At 37.2% G+C, this 21,532-nt stretch overlaps 1 protein-coding gene and 1 non-coding gene across 2 annotated transcripts in view; one reads left to right on the forward strand and one right to left on the reverse strand.

Moving 5' to 3' along the window:
• Window positions 1-4,239, forward strand: part of Pcsk1 (proprotein convertase subtilisin/kexin type 1) — a 35,598-nt gene extending 31,359 nt beyond the window's left edge. Inside the window, exons 12-14 of the mRNA XM_020161236.2 lie at window positions 302-435; window positions 1,901-2,062; window positions 3,811-4,239. Of these exons, the coding sequence (XP_020016825.1) occupies window positions 302-435; window positions 1,901-2,062; window positions 3,811-4,188 (674 nt within the window). The 3' untranslated portion in view covers window positions 4,189-4,239. The remainder of the gene's footprint in view (window positions 1-301; window positions 436-1,900; window positions 2,063-3,810) is intronic.
• Window positions 4,240-12,355: 8,116 nt separating this feature from the next.
• LOC141424417 (U6 spliceosomal RNA) lies at window positions 12,356-12,462 on the reverse strand. The gene has a single exon (XR_012449353.1). It is a non-coding gene; the product is annotated as a U6 spliceosomal RNA (small nuclear RNA).
• Window positions 12,463-21,532: the final 9,070 nt, after the last annotated feature.

Raw genomic sequence — 21,532 nt, forward strand, 5'->3', positions numbered from 1 at the left:
TTCATAAATATAGTTCTCAGTTTTTATTCAAATAAACCTTCATCAGCATATTCACTTACTATTTATTTATCTATAATATTTCTTTAAAAAATTATCATATGCAAGACAATGTGCTACATACTGTGGATAAAAACATCATTATTTCTCTTGTGAATTTTTTTGTCTTGGTATTAATACAAAAAAGGAAAAATTATGGGAAGACTAATCTCTCCCAGCTTCCATTTCCAGCTAGCAGATGCTAGAGTCTTACCATCAGAGCCGTTAGGACATTCATTAACTTGAGTTCGTTGTGTAAAAATAGGAACCAGCACTGTCCTGTTGGCTGAAAGGGAGCGGGACACATCCCCTAATGGCTTTAAGAATTGGGACTTCATGTCTGTTCACACATGGGGAGAGAATCCAGTAGGCACCTGGACTTTAAGAATTACAGACATGGTAAGTATAAATAAGATGAAAAAACACAAGGTCATTTCTAAACACTTTGAAGCACTTTTAAGATTGATACAATCATTAAGTCCTTAAAGAATTTGACCACTCTTTAGTAGAAAAAGAAAAGTTATATATATACCAGTTTTAAAAGATTAAGCACCATTCCCAATATAAGGAAGAAGAAAAAGTATACTGCTAAACAATGTGACAGGCTATGGGACAAGTCCAGGTGGTCCCATGTCTGAGTACAGCCAGCCACATGACCTATGGCCATTAGAATCAACCATATTCATGACTATAGCCAAATGCTCAGCCAGCTTTGCTATGATACTCAATTTGAGTAGAATGAAGGTACCCTTACAATTATTCTGCACTGCTTATTTAGATGTAGCTTAATTTATACAAGGTTCCTTACTTAATATGACTTTTTTCTAGTTTTAGTCATAAAAAAACCCTATTTGTTTTTTCATTTCATTTTTTTTGAGTTGGAATGATACTCAAAAGTTTTGGATTTTGGAGTATTCTAGATTTTAGATTTTTTGATTAAGAATGCTCAACTGGCAAAGCTTGTACAAATATTCCAAAACTGGAAAAACTTAGAAGTCGGAAACACTTCTGATGCCAGCATTTCAAAAACAGAACGTGAACCTATGGCTAGTGTTCTTTGACAGCCTTCACAAATTTTATTACTTTGTCACAAAAATAAAAGAGCAGGGCAAAAGTGTCAGACAAACTCCCTAAAACAGCTGAATTATTTATTTTTCATCATTTCTCCAACATTTATATTCTTCACAGATGAGAATATAAGTGAAGGATGACTGAGTTCTTCTGAGAGATGAATAATAAGTATCAGAACTGTAGATTCAGTGCCTAGATAACTATTTAAAAGGATGTACTTTAAATTCCTAAAGATGTCACTTAAAATCAGGAGATATGTATAGTAATTTACATAATCACCTTTTTTCTGTAAGAATAGCAATCTTTAGGATTGCTAAAGTCACGGTTTAGAAATGAAAGTTGTTGTTCCCAATTGGTGGTCCTGTTCTTAAACTTGTCCTCTATTCACCATCAGGAAACCAAGAGAATCGGTTTACAAGGTGGGTCTACTTTACAACAAGTCTGTACAATCTGACCCTGCACCTTTAGATTTTTCATTTTTAGATATTTTAGATTTCAGAGACAGTCAACTTTTTAAGAACCCAACTAATAAGGAAAAGAAGGTTTATATAGAGAGCTGTGTTTTTAACAAATGGTTGATTATGAAGCCATTAATATCCTTAAACTGTTTAACTTATAAAGTGTCAATTTTTATAGGAAGAGTAAATCCAATTGTTTCTTTTGAAAAATAGCTCTGAACATAGAATGTACAAAATCTTAAAATTAGTTTTAACTGTGAGATTTTTTAATATTTTGAATGAATTTGTTTCATATTCAAAATACACAGTAAGAAATATTTATGCTTATCCACTAGTCTGGAAGAATGCAAAATGAAGGGAGAATTGTGAACTGGAAGCTGATTTTGCATGGGACCTCTTCTCAGCCGGAGCATATGAAGCAACCTCGTGTATACACATCCTACAACACCGTTCAGAATGACAGGAGAGGGGTGGAGAAGATGGTGGATGTAGCAGAGGTCTGTGCGGCTCAGTTCTTGGCATGTTCTCCTTTGAACTGTAGTGGGCAATGCAGCAAGAGAAGCAGAGAAGAAGTCAAACACACATAGGGAGAAAGGGATTAGTGATGGTAAATTATTTATTTCCTGCTGGATGAAACCTTATTTTTTCTATTGTTCTTTAATCTAGAATTTATTAAAGTTGATAAATTAAAAATTATTAATCCCCTAACATGAATATTAGCTACTTATGACAGAAAATTGTAAAGAAAGCTGTCTATGCATGATTACATATACCTAACATTGGCATTGCATTTAGATTTCAAGCATTTTCCACATTGTCTCATTTTGACCTATAATCCTTGTAACCTAGAAAGGATAAACATTAGCATTCCCATTTTACAGAAAGAAAACCAAGGCTCAGGCAACCAAATCATGTAGGCTTCACCTTCACTAATTTCTGTTTAGTAACTACCGCTTAACAGAGACATCTTGGCAACACTAATAAAAGCGATGAAGTCAGTTTCACTCAGAAAATCTCAGAGGATATTTAAAGCAAGCCATTCATGTTCCTGTGCTTAGGAGCTGCTGGCTTCTCCTTTGTCATCTGGTGGGCAGAAACCACATCTTTCTCTCTGAATCCCCAGCATCTAGCACAGTGTTCATATGGAGTAGCAGTTTTCAGAATTTCTAGAATGACCTCTCGTGATAGATTGGGCTCTATACTGGATGTTTTGGAAGGTTACTTAAGAAACTTGTAAGCCAGCTGTGTGAAGGCTTCAGCCTGGAGTCTGGCCCCACTTACATTCTGCTATGCAGCTTCCCTCCAAAACCTGCTTTGCAGTGCCTGAAATCGGTTAACCATTTGAATGTTTCTCCCTGTGAGATTTGCTAAAAGGAATGAACAGGACCCTTGCATTGTTAAAGTACTGAAATACATTCAGCCCTCCAAATCCAAGGGTTCTGCATCTTGGATTCAACCAAATGCAAATCAAAAATATTTGAAAAAAATATGTCTGTACTGAACATGTTCAGACTTTTTCATTCCATCATTATTCCCTAAACAATACAGTATAACAATTATTTATATAGCATTTACATTATATTGACAATTATAGGATGACTTAATGTATACAGGAGGATGTACTTAAATACCAATATAAAGGACATTGACAGATTTTGGTAACCGTGGAAGTTCTGGGAAATGACTATACTTCCATAATAGTTGACAAAGAGTCACTTCTCTGATCTTATCATTCCCTCCCACCTGGCCCACACCTGAATCTCCCCCCTAGGCCCTTCTTCTAATTCAGTAGCTTCTGACAAAGCAAGCACCCTCCAAGAAGCTGCTCCTACACACAGAAATGGTTGGTGCATTACAAATGAGTTGTTAAATATTTAATAACATTTTCTCCAAATGCATTCCACTATAGCAGGCTAGCAAGTGAAGGAAACCAACGCACACTGAACATTTACCTCCATAGTCTGATTCGGTCTTCAAAACCACCAGAAATGGAGGTATTCTTATTCCTATTTCATAGGTGAAGTCTAAGGAAATTAAAAAGGTTGCCAAAGTTACATCAGTAAGTAGAAAAATAAGGGTTGAAATCCAAGCCTGGATGATGCCAGGCTTTGCTTTCTGCTCTCCAAATTACCTCTTAAGGGATGTGCAGTAGTACAAAGGATTGTTTGCACTAGAGCCACAACTAGCTTGCCTGGCTATAAATAATGATCTTTTTTTCCTTTGTTGGTGGCATTTTGTGTTTTAGGAGCAGCCCCTACAAAAGGGCCCAAATGAGAACCCGCTGGTGTCCAAAAGTCCCAGCAGCAGCAGTGTGGGGGGCAGAAAGGATGAGCTGGCAGAGGCGGCCCCATCTGAGGCCATGCTACGACTCCTACAAAGTGCTTTTAGCAAAAACTCATCTCCAAAGCAATCACCAAAGAAGTCTCCAAGCACAAAGCTCAACATCCCTTATGAAAATTTCTATGAAGCCCTGGAAAAGCTGAACAAACCTTCCCAGCTTAAAGACTCTGAGGACAGTCTATATAGTGACTATGTTGATGTTTTCTATAACACAAAACCTTATAAGCACAGAGATGACCGGCTGCTGCAGGCTCTAGTGGACATTCTGAATGAGGAAAATTAAAATACGTGTGTGGTCTTGAGTTGGAAAAGATCACCCATCTCCCTTTCCTTAGATTTTGGCTGTGTCTAGAGTGGTTGTTTTGTTGTTGATTCCTATGCTTATAACTATCCTTTGTGGTACTTTTTTTTTTCTCCCCAAGCTGTACATTTGAAGGGGATGGGCTTCAATAGGAAATCTAGAATTGATCGTAGCTCTTTAGAAACACATCTTCCCTGCCTGTGCAAGAAAGTGGTTTGTTCTCTCTCGAGTCACTGTTGATACCATGGCCCCCCATGTCAGAGTAGAATAGCCTCCGTGAGCCCGCATCTTTCATTTCTCACAAGAAAGGCAAAAGCCTTCCTGCAAAGAGGAGAGAGGAAGAAAACTTTCTATGACTGGTTCCCTGTCTTTGCCATGTAACTCTTTGCATTTTGATGCCAAGGAAGCATTTGGAAAGTATCTATGAAAAAGTTCACAGCTAGCCTCTAGGTATTTCTGCTCCAAAGTACTGCTCATTCTGGGAGTGAAAATCTGGTCATTTTAAGAAAAACTTGGATTATTCAGATCCTGAAACAGAACTTGAAATCTATGTTATCTGGTTAGCATGGTTCTAGAACATTCCTCTTTGCCTGGTGTACCACTTAGAGGCCTCTGTGATCTAAAAATAGCTGTGACTCATCTTATGTGCGCTGGTCTTCTTCTATAACATCCCCTTTTTCCTTGTTTGACTCTTTTCTTAGCCACAAACTCAATATTAAGAGAAATAATTTGTACCATTTTTTTCAGAACCATCACTCAGGGCTTGGCAAGTTCCTAGTCATATGTGTTTAAAAGTAACAACAGGCAACCAAACCACTCATAACATGGAGAACCAATGTAATAACAGGAAAATATTCATAACAGCAAGAAACAATGACAGGTTTTGTTTGTTTCATTTAAATTATGTTCATTAGAACAAGTTGTTTTAAATTTTTATAATTGAGTGTTCATCCCTGGACACTGAAAGAGCTCCTCCAAACTCTCACAAAATTGCTTCCATGTTTCCAATTGGAAGGCATGGACTGACAGCTATAGACCCCATTCTCCCTCTGATAGGTTTTGTTTGGTTTGCAGAATGTTTTAAAAACGTGAGAGATTATTGAAAGTATGAGATTTCACATACATCCTGATTTTCAGGCCCACCTTCCCTGATGTCAGTAGTTGTCTAGAACTGAGTAGCAGCTGCCCAGAGAGATTTGAGTCCACTTCTCCTTATCTACTTATGAGGGCCACCTCAGTCATTACTGGTCAGTATTCAACAGACATTTGATTTTCCCCCCTCCTGCACTCAATGAATGTGAGCAAAGTGTAAATACATTAGGAAAAAGGCTACCATAATCTTCCTTCAGACAGACTGTCATTAATAATTATGGGTCTGCTATGATTCATTTAAGTTACACTTATAGGCAAAAAGTGTATTTCAGATGCTGAAAATATCTCCGTAATCTACTTTGAATTGTTCATTTAATCTCATCTCACTTGGCTCTTCATTTCTACTCTTCCTTAATTACCAACCTCGTAGTTTCTCTCTTTCAGCATACTAACAAATGCTCCAGTCACCTGCAATGCCATAGGGTCCCATTGAGTTGCTATTTGCAATTCTTCTGTGAACTTTGACCATCATAAGGCCACTCCTAACCTTGAACTAATTCAGGAAGACAGTTGATTTGTTTTGGCTTCAAGTATAGTCAATACAGTAATCTTTCAGCTCCTGCTCCATCATGTGAATTTGTGTAGAATGAGGCTACCTCCAGAGCCATGCCCATGAAGCCTTGAGGATATTCTACAAGAATTGCCATATCACTCTGTCCTTGAAGAGTCCACGTGTTGTTTGATACAAGATTTTAGAAGGAGTTTTGAATATTTCAATATACCAAAAAGTATTAAAACTGAAAAGGACCTGAGAGTTACTAGACTAAATTTCAACTAACAAAAACTTAGATCCAGAGAAGGCAATGAGTGGTAATAGATGAAAAAGTTGGAGTTAAAACACATTCTTTCAATTCCTAACATAGTGCAAAGTATATGCAGCTTCTTTGAATCCTTCCTAATAATATCTTTTCCTGGTTAAAACCCCAACCAACTCACTGGGTTCTAGCCAAAGGTTCATTCTAGAAAAGCTTTAATATTTAGATAAAATCATGTCTGATTTAGATAAAATCATGTTGGAAAATATATATTGTTCAGACATAAATATTTTTGTCAGTCTTTCTTAGTGCCTGTGTGGGTTTTTGTGAAAATGTTTAAGAGGAAGCTTATATAATATTTCCCTTAGACTTTTAAGCTATATTTTCTTTACAGGTATTTATAATGTACCAATGCTTTTATCAAACAATTTTAAAAGGCATAATAAATTATATTTAAAAAAAACCACAAGTTTTCGTGAGAATAAGAAAGTTTCACCCAATAAAATATTTTTTGAAAGGCATGTCCTCTGTCAATGAAAAAAGTACATATAATGTATGCATTGTGACACTAAAAGTGATGTTTGTCTAATATCCTAATTCAATGTATAACTGAACTTCCCATGTGCAGTCTTAGCATTCTTAAGGGATTCCCACATTATACACTTGATGTATTAACCAGAACATGTAAAATATGCTTTAAATCAGAAGAATAAATGGTTTCTCACTAAATCAAAAAGGAAAAAGCTCATGATTCCAATAAAAACAGGATCTCCCTTTCTTACTGTGCTTCCCAAATGGATTATAAAAAAAAGATTGAAGGTTTACATTAAAAAGTTATTTAGTTCCCATTTAGAATAATAAGATTTATAAGAGGAAAATTAGGAAACTATATGAATAAGGCATGACCTTTTGACAACACAAAAAAGTTGTGTAACTGAACTTGAACTGAAGTGTTGAGGGAAAGAAAACACAAAATAAAAGGGACTCACTGCCTAAAGAGAAACCGTTGGCAACAGTTCAGTAAACATGACTTGGTTTATAAGTCCAAGTAAAGCAGCCAAGCATTAATCCTTCCCAGAGGTCCCTTCTTCAGAACCCCAAATTCCCAGCTTTGATTTCCTGCCTGCTTCAAACCTCCAGTCCTGAAATTTCCATCCACCATTTCAGAATCTGACCTTTCTACCAGGGAGGACTGGTTTTCAAATCCTATGCCTTCTCCTAAATTATAGTCATTTGGTTGAACTAGAATAATCTTTCAGGATTTTCAGAAATACTATTCTAACTGGGCTTTTGGAGATATATAGTTATCTCCAAAGATTTCCCCTCAGTCTGGGTTGGAGATACATCTGTTTTCTACCTTTCTATCATCTAGCTAGCTAGCTGTTCTATTATGCACACCATGATGTCTTGACATACATATAGAGAAATGAGTACTAAAGTAAAGAAAGTTAACTTATCTGCTGCTTATTTATCTCCTCCTTCTCATTCTTTGTGATAAGGGCAGTAGATAATAAACAAATGTTATTGGCTATAGTTCTCATGCTATACATTAGATCTCTAGACTTGTTCATCCTATATAACTACAACTGTGTACACTTTGACCTACATTTCCCCATTTCCTTGCTCATTCCTTCTCTTGTAACCACTGTTCTACTATCTAGTTGGCCTTTTAAAAATCCAGCATATAAGTGAGGTCATGCAGTACTTTTCTTTCTGCGTCAGACTTATTTCACTTATCATCATGTCCTTCAGTTTCATCTATGTTGTTACAAATGGCAGGATCTCCTTCTCCTTCATTTTTAAGGCTGATTAATATTTCACTATATATACCTATATATACACAAAAATATATAGAAGTACCACAAGATTATATATATACATATACATACACACATATATACCACAGTGTCTCATTTTTTTTATCCTTTCATTCATTGGTACGCTCTGTTTTCTTTTAAATGTGCACTTTAGTAACTATTGGATTAATCATGTGAAGGCTGAGTATAAACACAAATCCTAAGGGCAAACATTAATCCTTAGAGATAACTCTTTCCCTAATTGCCTCATAATTTGCAAGGCTGAAGCATTAAAATACATGACAGTCATTTGCTCTGCTCGCTCTGCCCTGTGGACAGAGTATACTTTCTGGGACTACTGATGTTGAACTCCCCTGTGACTTGCTTTAACCTATAGACTATTAGTGGATGTGATGCAAGCAAGGGCCTTGGATGTACTTGCACAGTATGGCTTGGCTCTGGCTTTTTGGTGACCCCATGCTGAGAAGTACATGTCCCAGAGAAATGAGCCCCTTCAGTCTGGTTTTCAGAAGCAACATTTATGGAACAGATCTAAATCAAATCCTCATTCCTAGAACCAATCCTAGCCCAGTCAACAAATTGCATGATGCAGAACTATCCTGGTTAGTGCAACCTAAATAATCTGAACTCATCACCTGGCTAATTTGGGAGTATAAGAATAAATGCTTGCTGTAAGCCATTGAGTCTTGGAATAGTTCGTTACACAGTCTTTTTGTGGTAACAAAACTGACTAATATAATATAAACTCAATTTGTTCATTCTACCCCTTCCAAATTGTGTCTTCTTGAGTCCAGATATTTTGAAATAACCCATTCCTGGTGTATGAGGACCAGCCCCAAGGTACTGTGAGACCAAAGAAAGAGAGGCAGATAGATCCAGGATTGTACAGAGTACAATTTATTAAGGGATTTACTGATACAAGTGTGATTCTAGGTAACAAGAAGATCAGCTGTGGATCCCCACAATTTGGGTCAGAAAGAGGGATGGATATAAGGTTAAGAAAAAAGTGACTTTCTCCTAGCTGGAATGTACCTGGTTTATCTTATGCTAATATGAAAGGTGCATCCCTAGAGCCAGGGTCCAGTTATAAAGTAATACAGATGATTCTAGTGGTTTTGTCTATTTATAGTTTTTTAGGAAACTCTGCAGGAAAAACTGGCTATGGTTACTCAGGGGCAATCATGGCAGTTACAACTCAAAATGGCTATAGTCACGTCGAGCTGAACCCACTCACCAGCATATGAAAACAGAGCAGTATTAAACCATACACACATCCTGTAACTAAACAGAGGCTCTTCCCCAGCTTTGAAATTCTCATTTTTAAAGACTTATCTTAGGTAAGTTAATCCTGAAACCAGAGCTGCAGATAATGACTGTGCCCAGCTAGTTTATTTAAGAGGTAATAGCAAGGAGCAGAAGACTCAACCATAATGCCAGAATAAGGTGGAAATAGTGATCATGTGTCAGTAGACACATAGAACATCAAGAGGGCTGGAATGCGTATGTCAGCTGACACTGGTATTGGTAGAAGACAATCAGAAGACATATTCACGTTATTCCCTGTCCCTACCCCTTTCCAATGCCATGACTTTTCCATTAGCTTTGTCAGAACTTTGATACAATCTTAGGGAGAGGTGAAAAAATATGATTGACAGAGATTAAGTACCAATCATTTATTAGAAAGGCACATCTTAACAGGGAGAAGATTCTGACATAAAAATATCAAGTAATTTTTGCTCACGTGGGGTTTTGGCTTGCAATTTGTACATACCTCTTGTATGATTCTACATAATTTCAGTCAAGGAGATGACTATAATCATTAGCATCCATCATTCTTGTGCCATTTGCTGAGGAGGCAGAGACCAGTTTCCTGTTTTCTCTTCCATTTGTGCAACTTCCAGCCAATTTTCCTGGAATGCCACAAAGCATTTATTCTCCTCCACACTCCCATCTGTAGTTATCTTCATGAATATTTACCTGGAGAAAGGACCACAGCTAGGAATTCCTGTTCTCAGAAGAGGATGGGGAAAACATTCTCAGATTTGTCCCTGTGGGACTGTCACAATTGTTTCAATTGTTTCCTTCAGTTCCTTTATCCTGTCTCTAGTAGCGCCAGTGAAAGGTGACTTATAAACATAGATGTTTTAATATGAGTGAAGTAGCCTCCTGGCTGGTTCCCGCTAAGTTACATTAAAGTTACTTCTCAAATCATCCAGGCCCACAAAAATCTCATCCCCAAACTCATTTTGGGGGAAGGTCCGTGATTTCCCTACCTCATGCATAGTTTTCAGTTTATAGTCACTTTTACACAAGTGAGTGTTACTCTGTTACACTGTAGTATGCATGATGCCAGTGCATTTGGATGAGGAAATTCTTCTTATGTAGTTCAGATTCTGAACAAAAATGTTGAGAGATTTATAATAAGGAAAATATATAAGTTGTTTCAAATTCTCTTTCCAGAGAATAAAGGAAGCTCACTCATGAGATTCTACCCATCCTATCTGGCCTTTCAAACCCACCTTCTTATCCAAACATTCACTCCAGACGGATGGTCATTATTTGGTCTCAACTTCTAGATAGTGACACTGCTCGTTCTTTACTGGCACTTGCTAATCTCCCATGACATGAAAGAATGGCCCTGAACCTTTCACCATATTATTAGGATGCTATTTTTCCTTATAGAAATAAAAAAGTCACAAGCCTTACATTTTATCAAATAGTAGAAATTATACTGTTTTAATTATGAAAGGGCAAAAACAGTCTACAAATGAAACAGCAATACAGAGTGGCTAGTGGTATAGAGTCTTGAGTCAGCCCTAAGTGAATCTGAGTCCTGGCTCCATCACTTCCCATCTGTGAGCCCTTTGGCAGGTTACTTCACCTTCCTGGACCTTATATCACAACCTCTTTCAGGTTTGCAGTTAGGATTAAATAAACTAATGCAGAGAAACAATTCAACATCATTCATGTATGTAGTCAACATTCAATAATGCTTTTTATTATTAGTGTAATGTTGTGAAAAGAAAATAGACTTCAGAATGTCAAATTTGAATTTGTAGCTCTTACCTATATATATTAAATGAAGGAGAAAATACCAGAATTAATGAAGATGAAAATACTGTAAGACATCTCTGACTAAGATTTTATGTTTGAAATTGTCATTCTAATGTGAACCTAAGGCCACAATTGAAACTATTTAATTATAGACAATGTGAATTAGACTGCAATAACGAGAAGTGCTCACACGTGACAGCTGAGACTGAAAATTCAGTTCCTCAAGACTAAGGGCAGTCAGAGACAGCAAGTGAGGAGAAACGGGAGGTTTAATGGAGGAAATAATTTATTTTTGTCTTATGTTTAATTTTTTGTGTAATGAATTGGAATACCCATTTTCAAATATAACAATTTTATAAAGCATTGAGAAATGTCAGCAATAATAATGAAAAGCAGTATCATTAACCTCATTCACAGCACAGAGAACTGTTTAACTGAATCCTCACAAGAATTATAAAAAAATCATCATGAGATGAATAGCATTATTGTCCCTATTTTGTAGACTAGAAAATTGAGGCACTGAGAAGTAATTTGGTTGATTCAAGGTTACACAGATAGTAAGTAGTTCAGATTTTAACCTGACAGTAATTCCAGCATAACCTGAGCAAGACACAAAGATCATATAACATTTTAGAAGACATTTATAGTACAGGAATAAAATGGCAATGGCATGTCTTATACCATTAATTATTTTCTGCTATTTGAAATAATAATAGATTTTATTAATTGAATATTTACTAATTTAAGCACATTTATATTTTGTATATACTTTTTAGCATATATTAATTGTACAAAGTAATAGGTTTTATTGTGACATTTTCATACATCCATGTACCATACTTTGAACATAGTTACCCTATTACCCTCATTTATTTCCTTATCTTCTTCCATATCCTTAAGTAGTCTCCCTTTTACTTTCACATCCTTCCCCCTTCCTCTCAACTCCACATGTCAGGGAAAAGATGTGATTCTTTCTGAGTCTGACTTATTTCACCAGATGATGATTTCTAGTTCCATCTGTATTCCTACAAAGGATATAATTTTGTTCTTCTTTATGGCTGAATAAAACTCCATTGTTTATATATAACACATTTTTTTTTACCCATTCATCTGTTGAGGGGTACCTATGCTGATCCCATTACTTGGTTATTGTAAATAGTGCAGTGATAAATATGGGTATGCAGGTATCTCTATGGTAAGCTCACATTAATTCGTTTGGATATAAACTCAGAAGTGGGATTTCTGGATCACATGGTAATTATAGTTTTAATTTTTTTAGGACCTTCTATACTGATTTCTGTACTGATTAGTACAGTGGCTGTACTAATTTATACTCCCTACCAACACTGTAAAAGAGTTCCTTTTCCCTGCAAAAATATAAAACACTTTAGAAGTTTGCTAGTCATTCTTGCACAGGGGCCACATTAATCTTCTCTGTATCATTCCAATTTTCGTATATGTGCTGCTGGAGAGAGCACACATTTTATATTTTCACAATGATGTTATAATAAGTCATGAAAATATGATCTATTGCTTGTATTGCTTGCATTATCTTGCAAGTACAGTGTTTTTACAAATGTGGAAATTAAGAGAGATGAAGTCATGCCAAGGTCACACACTATTTTAACACTGATCTATAAGACTTCATCTTTCACTATTTTACTTTGATTCACTTTTTTAAATTACTTCCAAATTTTGTTTTATAAGCAATCTCATGATTCGAGGAACACCCAAATAAACTTTATATTGCTTCTTTATTTCAATTTTTATAAATGTTAATAAATTTTAAAATGAGAGATGCAGATGTCTTTGTCAATCATTACTCCTTGACCTATCATGAAATGAACCAAAGCTCTTAGGAGAATAAAGGACCAACCCAGAAGTCCAAGCATCCCTTTGGTGAAGACTTAATCACATATGAATTCATGTATAGTACAGATCCAGGGCTACCAAAATATGTTGACAACTAGGGCTTTGAATCTTAGAGTATTCTACCATGTGAGGACAATTTATTTCTCACCCCATTTCTTGGCCTTCCTGTCTTGAGGCTATCATGGTTTTTTTTTAATTTCAAAGTACATTCTTCAGCATATTGATCAGTGATGAGTGTGTGAAGTATCTATAAGTTTAAAAGGAAATCCCTGGTCTCATGCATTGATAGAAAAACATGACAGGTTTTTTGTTATTGTCTGTTTTTTTCTCATTTCTTCACTGAGGATGTCTTAGAAGTCAATGTCCTATACTGGTGTACAGCATGACTCCTTAGGATGAGGGTGCATTTTTCAGCATTCCAGACAGAATCTGGGGTTTTTTTGGAGCAACTTTCAGGACCAGGGTCCTCTCTACTCATTTAGGGAGGCATTATCTTCCAGCCAGCTATCTCCAGTTAATAATTTCCCAGCTTGATTCTAGGTTTTGAAGGGTGAGTAAAGATTACAATCACCATGTCTGATTATTTCTGGAATCTTACAGGTCATGCCTTCTCCTTGCCTCAGTAAGAAATGTTGCAGCATATGTCAGCTGACAGAGAACAGGAGCCAACTGTGTTCTGGAAGAAGCATGAGTCAGAGTCCACCAGAGGCAGTACAAGAGGAGAGCTGGAGCTCATCTTTCTGAGGAAAAAGGACTTGGATGTGGGGCAGTGAGATGACATGATGCTGTCTAGAGGCAGGTTGGGGCCAAAATCTCCAGCGATCCCAACCCAGGTTAAGCATTTTGTTTTTATCCTAAGTATAGTGGTGTTTCAAGAGCAGACAGAGCAATATGAACCTATCCAGTCACTTATGTTCATAATAGATTGGCCATTGAACAAATTTGTTGAGGACTGCCTCAGTTTATCATTGTTGTCCTAGCATAATTAGCATTTCATGAGTATCTTGTTGAGCAATAATTATATCCTGCTTCCAGACTACGGGCTTGGATTGCCTGCTTGTTTTACTACTGATAATATATTTCCTAAAATGTTTTATGCATGCTACAATCATTGACTTTCAGAATTTGGAGGGATTATCTATTTTTCTACCATTAACTTCCATGCTGGGATGATCTAAGAAAAGTTCTGCTCTTTCATTAAAAGAAGTCACTTCCTATTCTTTGTCCAGAATTCATTGTGTCTGTATGGAATACCTGGGACTTTGACAGCCTGGGATCTTTTTGCATACAACATCCATTTCTGAAAGAACTTCCCAATTCCATAAACTTTAGGTCCTATGAAACCTGAATCTGCCTCCTGATTACCTCCCTAATTTCAGTCATGAAGTCCATGAACTCTTTCTCCTGAATATCTTTCAGTGCAGTGCCACCATCCTGCATCCACACTGCCATCTTCTTCCACATTGCCACAGCAACAGAGTTCTCCCTGGTCTCCTTCCATTCTGTGATGTTTCTAAATTGTGTATTTTATCACATTACTCTTCTTTGAAATAAGAGTAGGTTTTCTTGAAAACCTACTGTACTTGGGATAAAATTAAAATACTTAACTTGGGTTTGAACCTCTGGGGGATTTGGCTCTAACTTGCCTCTAGAGAGCTTCATGTCATCTCACTGCCCCACTCCCTCTTTGGGTTTAGCTATTCTAATGACCCAAGTTATTCTTGGGGAAATACTACTCTTCCAGAAATGTTCTTCCTTTCAGAGTTTAGTTTACTAATCCCTTCCTCAGAGAAACCTTTGATATCACTGTACCAGATTAAGACAGAAACTCTGATATATGTTCTTCCCATCTGGCATTTATCACAAGGGCAACCTCAAACACAATTAACTGTTTAATGCTCATCTCTATAGAAGGAATATAAGCTCCACTATCATCTCTCATGTCAACTGCTATATTCCAAAAGATGAGAACAGTATTTTGTCCACTACAGAGTATTTTGTTGAGCACTTGGTTCATCTGCAAAGTTATACATACAAAATAGAAAGCTAAATCCATCCTCCTCAAGCAGTATCAGTGTTAGCATCTCTTCTGGAGGATAGCTACTAGGTAGAGCACAGACTCCAGAGATACACTAAGGTGGTTTTTCATGCTATGTCTTAGTATCTAGGTAATATTGAATGAATTACTTTTCCTTTGTAAATCTCAGCTTCTTCATCAGTAAAATGGGAAGAATAATTATACCTACCTCATAATATTGATTATTTACTTATTTACTACATAGAATAAACACCTGCTATGTATCAAGCACTCTGATAGAGGCCAGAAATAGAGTATTGTATTACATGGTCATGGCCTCACTTCTCATTAGCACAGTTTCTATTCATCTTTGTATCTCCAGCACTAGCAAAATGCCCAGAATATATAATGTTTGTTAAATATATATTTGTTGAATCTAGATCTTTATTTTACTACTGATTTAATATACAGAGGACATGAACGTACCAAAGAATAAAAGTAAAGAAGGAGAATAGCTGATATTCATAGAAGATTCTGAATATGGTGGGAAAATTCTGAGTCCAGTATGTGGATTGTTTCACTTAGTTTCATTCATGATGTAGATCCTCTTGATATTACCCTCATTTTTCAGACAGGGAAGCTGTAACACAAACAGCTGAAGTGACTTGGTCAAAGTCACATAGCCAATAAGTGGCAAAGATGAATGTCTACTGATAATTTCACTATACTGACAGCACCATTAAATTCTGTCAAATTCTAGCTGAGAGTCCACAGTTCCATGGAGTGAGGAAATGAGAAGAGAAATTCAAAGCTCAGAAGGGGAAATACCAGCATCAGAAAAGCAGCAGGGAAGTACCTTTGTTTCTCTAGCACTTTTCAGCCAGCTGCTTGGTTATCTGTGAAGACCTCATCAACCTTTTCCCCATTTCTACTTTTATGTTCTATGTCAAGTAGTATAGGCTTAATTGTTTCAGGTTCTATAGTTTTATTCACCTCTACATTATGTCATCTGTTGAAGCACTGAATCATAAGAATGCCACAGTATTTTCATGAACAAATGTACTTAAAACTGAATTGTTGTTGGTGACTTTTCCTCAGATGAATTTCAAAGTAGCCTGATGCAGTAACATAATAAAAGGTAGGTAAAGAAACAAGCCATATGTCATGCATATCAAACACAAGGAAGTCAGATAGAAGACTAAAATCTGAGATCAAAAAGCATTTGTGACATGGCAAAGTAAACAGCTTCCCTAGGAAACCAAGGGCTACACTCCCCATTACACGTCATCAACCAAATCCAGATCCAAGTGTCGATGGGTAAAGAATTCAACAGGCTTTTTAAAGCTTTTTTTTTTTTCTTTTTGACTTCTCTTAATCAATTATTTGTGTGACTGCTTTTTATTATAATACCCAACTATATCTTCAAATCAGGCAATCATCCTAACCCATTACTAAATACATTAACTCACTTGGTATACCCTCGTATTATTCACAAGCAAAAATTTCCAGGATTATTATTATTATTACTAACATTAGTGGTACTCATGTTTGAACTCAGGGCCTTATGCTTGCTAGCCAGGGGCTATACTTATGGAGCCATACCTCCAGCCATTAACCCTGCCCCCAAGAATTACTTATTAGGGTAGTAGTTCTTAAAATTTTTGGAATCAGATTTCCTTTATACTCGACATCATTAAGGATCTCAAAAAGTTTTTGCTTATATGGGTTACATCTATTAAAACTCTATATTTAAAATTAAAATTGAAAAGTTGAGTATCTATTAACTGATTCTAAAACTGTAAGTCCATTTCATAACATAAATAACATATTTTTATGAAAGATAACTATATTTCCCAAACAAAATGTTAGTGAGATGAATGATATTGTCTTGATTTTTCAGATCTCCTTATAGTCTGTCTTATAGAAGAAGGCTTCATTTTGGTATCTAAATTAACAGTCTGCCACATATGATATTTTGGGTGACTTGTATGAAGAAAATATAGTCTATTGCATATACAAGGCTGAAAAAGGAAGGAAAATGGTATTGGACTCAAGTAGTTTCTGAAAAAATACAGTATAAATTCTGAACCCATATAATCTTTTTCTACTCTCTTAAATTGAAACCCATTGCACTATCTTGAACTTTGAATAGAGTATTTACCATGTGCAATTTCATAACATCGTGCATTATAATTTGGATAAGATTGATTTATTGAGTTATACAGATATTCTAAATGTTTACAATTTAATAATATACAATATTTTTAAAAACTTTATTAGTTAATATTGTCACCAATTTCAAGATAAAATTTTTTAAGTATTAAGATTTTCAAGCTCATGATAATAGAAACAAATTATCTAAAATTTTATTTTACTTCAAAGCTCAAATTAAATCATTGGCAAAAAATACTTTCAGTTATTTTCCTTGAAATGAAAAGCTCATTTTATTCATTTTCAAGAAAATTCCTGGCAAATACCCAGGTCAGAATAACCACATTCTGTCTGTAACTAGATTTTTTTAAGCAAAATTGGTGTGTCATGAAAAAAGCAGCCAGCTCAGTTTGCAACTCAAATAATTGCACAAATGTTTGTCCTCAAGACAACCATGACAATTTGGCACACGAAAAAGTGCTTTTATATGAACTTCCCATTTTGCCCAATCTAAAACAAAAGGTCAGTTTTAAAGGATCAACTTTACTATTTGACCAAGGGTACTTACTCTACCTCACTGTGGTTCCTCTGTTACTTCCATTCCCTTTATAGGAAGGAACTGATTCTAGGATAGTGTCTGTGGTAGTGGCTCTTTTATCCCTAAAAATCTTTTCCAGTTTTTTAGTGATAATTCAGCTTTGTCTACAGATCTGCCTTCCTGGGTGATCCTTCCTGCTGAGGATTCCAGCCTGACAGTAACAGTGAAACTATCTCTGACAGCAAGGCTGCAGGTAATTCATTGAAATTTAATGGCAAAAGTTTATATAGCTTGTCAACTCCATTTTACTGCTCTAAATATTTCTCTCATGCTGCCATGTAAGTTAATACAAAAGTGGGACTTTGAAAGATATCTTCTCTGAAGAGAGTGAGTTCATTAAGTGTTTTTTCCCAAACTCACCCTCATGTTTAAAAAAAGAAAACAACAAACAAATGGCAAAGAAACCTACATGGGGGAAATTAAATCTGGCTAGCTTTTTTTTTTTTTTTGCAGTACTGGGACTTGAACTCAGGGCCTACACCTTGAACCACTCCACTAGTCCTTTTTTGTGATGGGTTTTTCACACACACACACACACACACACACAAATCACAAAAGAGGAGACAGGAGGATCACAAAAGAGGAGAGGAGTAGGGAGGAAGGGAGGGGAGGGGAGGAGAGGAGAGGAAAGGAGAAAAAAACATCAAAAGGCAAATAATTCTTCAAATCATCATTCAGAATATGTTTATTTTCTTTGTGCTAAACTTCTCAAGATTTTTGCCTTCAGTGTCTTCCCTTATACATCTATGAGGAAAGATGAGGAGAAATTTTCTGTACTGAAGTGAAAGAACTTCAGTATTTGAAAACCTCCCAGAGCCTTCCATTTCTAAGCCTTTCCTGCCCATGACAGCTAAGGTTAAACTACCTCTCTCTTACTCTTTTCATTTCCATTATTCTGGTCAGGACTCAGAGCAAATTGCACAATAATCCTTCATTTTGAGCAAAATATAATTTATTAGTATTTTAGGAACGTTTTCTGAACCTCAAGAAGAGCCAGAGATGTACACTTAAAATGCTAAGCAGCTAGGAATAAAACACACCGGAACAAAGTGAAACACCACATTGCCACTTCACACTGCTTAATGCTGCTCAGACCTGAATGGGGTGTCAGGCTCACCGGTCCTGGGACCCCAGAAGACCCAGAGTCCTCCACCATAACACTTGCCAGAATATTGATGTTTTTGTATACACATCCCTTTCTCATCTATTTCTTAGCGGGGTGGGACTAATGGGGACGCCTAGGTGATGTGTTTGTACTTTAAGTAGCAAGTAATTCTGATACAGTTTATGTGTCATACTTTCACACAAAATGACTTGAAATGAGGAAAACAATCAATACATACGATAGTATTTTCAAAAGCTGTTATGCAGCCAGCCACAAGTATTACTGTGCCCATCAACACATGGGTACTGCATCTCAGACTGCTGCAGATAGTACAGTAAGCCACAAGGAAGGCTCTGGACAGCATTCCACTCGTCCACCATTCCTCCCTTTCTCGCCTTGAGCCTGCAGAGTGTCAGTCAGAGATTATTTCAGTCCAGGATGCTTTCTATTACACCTTCTCAATGTCAAAAGTTCCACGAGTTTATGAAGTTTGTTTTTCCTTCTGGAATGTCCTTTTCAAAAGGACTTGCTTAATTTCTGAGAATGACTCTGCTCTAAATACGTTCTGCTGTTTCCTCAAGTCTCTTATCAACAAGAATGATATAAAGACAGATAGGAAACATTTAGGATCCCCCCAAAAAACCCTGCATTTAGATTGGAAGACATGTGGTTCAAGCAGATATTGCTTTGGTGCTATAGAAATTCATCATTTCTCTGCTAAGTATTTGTGCATGGCTGGCAATTGTCCAGTTTGGAGTGGGTGAAACAGGTTTTCGCCATAAGTGCCCGATCTCAATGTTGTTACTCTTGACACATGCCAGTCCTACTGCCCACACCCCTAACAAAACATCAATGCTTTCAGCAAAAACAACCAGCTCAGGAAGACAGTGTAGACCAAAATTTTCTGGAATCGCAGTATGTAGCGATTTCTTACTGAAGCCGAGCCAGGGTAGAAGAAGGAAAAGTTTGGGGCTCATGTAGTTTGCTGGGGATGGACCAGACCACCCTCACCTGGCTGGGAGCTATCCATGTTCCTCCCCAATCACTCATTGGCCTGGGTCTGCCCTCCCATGGGGGTGTAGGTTTTAAAGGCACCTAAAAAAGAAAAGCACTCTCTCTCTGCTGGCCGACTCCACCTGCACCCAACATGACTCCTCCTCCTCCTTCTTCCCTTTCCTCACATGGCAGAATGGGTGACTCCCCATTTCTCAATATAGCTATCCTACCTCACCCCATCCAACCTCACCCCATCCATATGCTCTGCTTGGATTTTTCCATTCAGAGCCCCCAAACCAGTATCTTCTGATCACAGACTGCACCAGCTCCGTTAACACAGCTTTTCTCTACTACTCACATAGTTGGAAAAATAACCTGTTACGGTCCTTCCTGAGAGGAAAACTGGGACACTTAAGGAAAGAAAAGGAGAGACCCTCGGAGGAAGAATCTGCGACCCTTACAAGCAGCAGGACTTTATTTGGGAAGAAAGACCTGAGAGGGACCCTCGGCCATCAGAGTAGCACTCTGAGAGGGAGGAGAGCACGTTTTTCTCACAGGCTGGGGTTTTAAGCATCATCGTGTGGCAGGAAAGGGGGAGGTCGGAAAGCGTGGGCATTAGGCAGCATGACTGGAGAAGAGGATGGGGGAGGTGCTGGACATGGGCAGGAAGGCCATCGGGCTGGGCTGTTTTGCATGTTGTTTTTGTCTCGCCCTTTCATCTGGGGTAGCCATATTTACATTGTTCCAGTGTTTCCCCAGCATTCTAACATCCCACCACTTCCTCCAGGAATTCAAAGAACAAGACTTCATTGCTTAACCATTCAGATGCTTCCAATATGAAATCTCATGCTCCATGACCAAAACAACCTGCCTCACAGATGGCAAAACTGCCTGTGGGGTATCTTTAAACATTACAATCCCATTCTTAGATGTGAAGTTGTTCTCCAGCCTGTCTTCAAAAGGAGTAGCTGCTTTTGTTTCCCATGGAAATGTCCACAGGACTGCAATGCTTCCAAGACATTAAGTACTTTTCTGAAAGCTCTATATCTCAATGATATATCTTTTTCAGCTATTCCTGAAAAAGGCAAATAGCTACATTCTCTGTGGAATGTTTGACAAAAGTGGAGACTAAGTTGATCTACCAGCATTAGAGATTTCTATTACATTTGTCTACCTATTTTGGCAGGAAAAAAATAACACATTGCTACCGAACCTAAGATACTTCCTGTCTTACCCTGTGCCTCATACAAAGAGCCTGTTATCCTTTATAAACAGTCCCTTGGTGCCCTCTGCCATCTTATTCTCAGCTAACAAGCAGAAATGAGCCTGAAGCCTTAATTGCTTTTCATAGGTCACCATCCCTGTCATCCAGTGCTCTTTGAGGAGCAAAACACTACGTTGCATACAACATAATCAGCTGTCAGGTGCTCAGCTGTTCCTTGTAAGACAATCCTGACTGTCAAATGGAGAAAAAGTATTACAGTAGAAAGATATGCATGCTGAATTCAAGTGATACTAAATTTTCTTTCATGAGAAAGAGAATGGAGACTCAAAATATAGAGAGATGCATGTCCTAATTAGCAATTTCCTTTCCTAGCTGTGCCTGGAAATCACACAAAATAAACTCAAAATGAATTGCCAAAGCCAAGGAGGAAAGAAGTGCTATAGTTTAGCTTGGGAAACTGACCACGAAGAACAAAGAGAAAGATAGAGTTTTGGGTTGAAAGTGGAGTTCAGTGACGGTGAGTAACAACAGAGTAGCCACGAGCTGACAGGAAGCATCAGGTAGTGTCTGCATTCCTGTTCCCC

Source organism: Castor canadensis, chromosome 6, assembly GCF_047511655.1.
Source record: "Castor canadensis chromosome 6, mCasCan1.hap1v2, whole genome shotgun sequence".
In the NCBI taxonomy this organism is placed as follows: domain Eukaryota; kingdom Metazoa; phylum Chordata; class Mammalia; order Rodentia; family Castoridae; genus Castor; species Castor canadensis.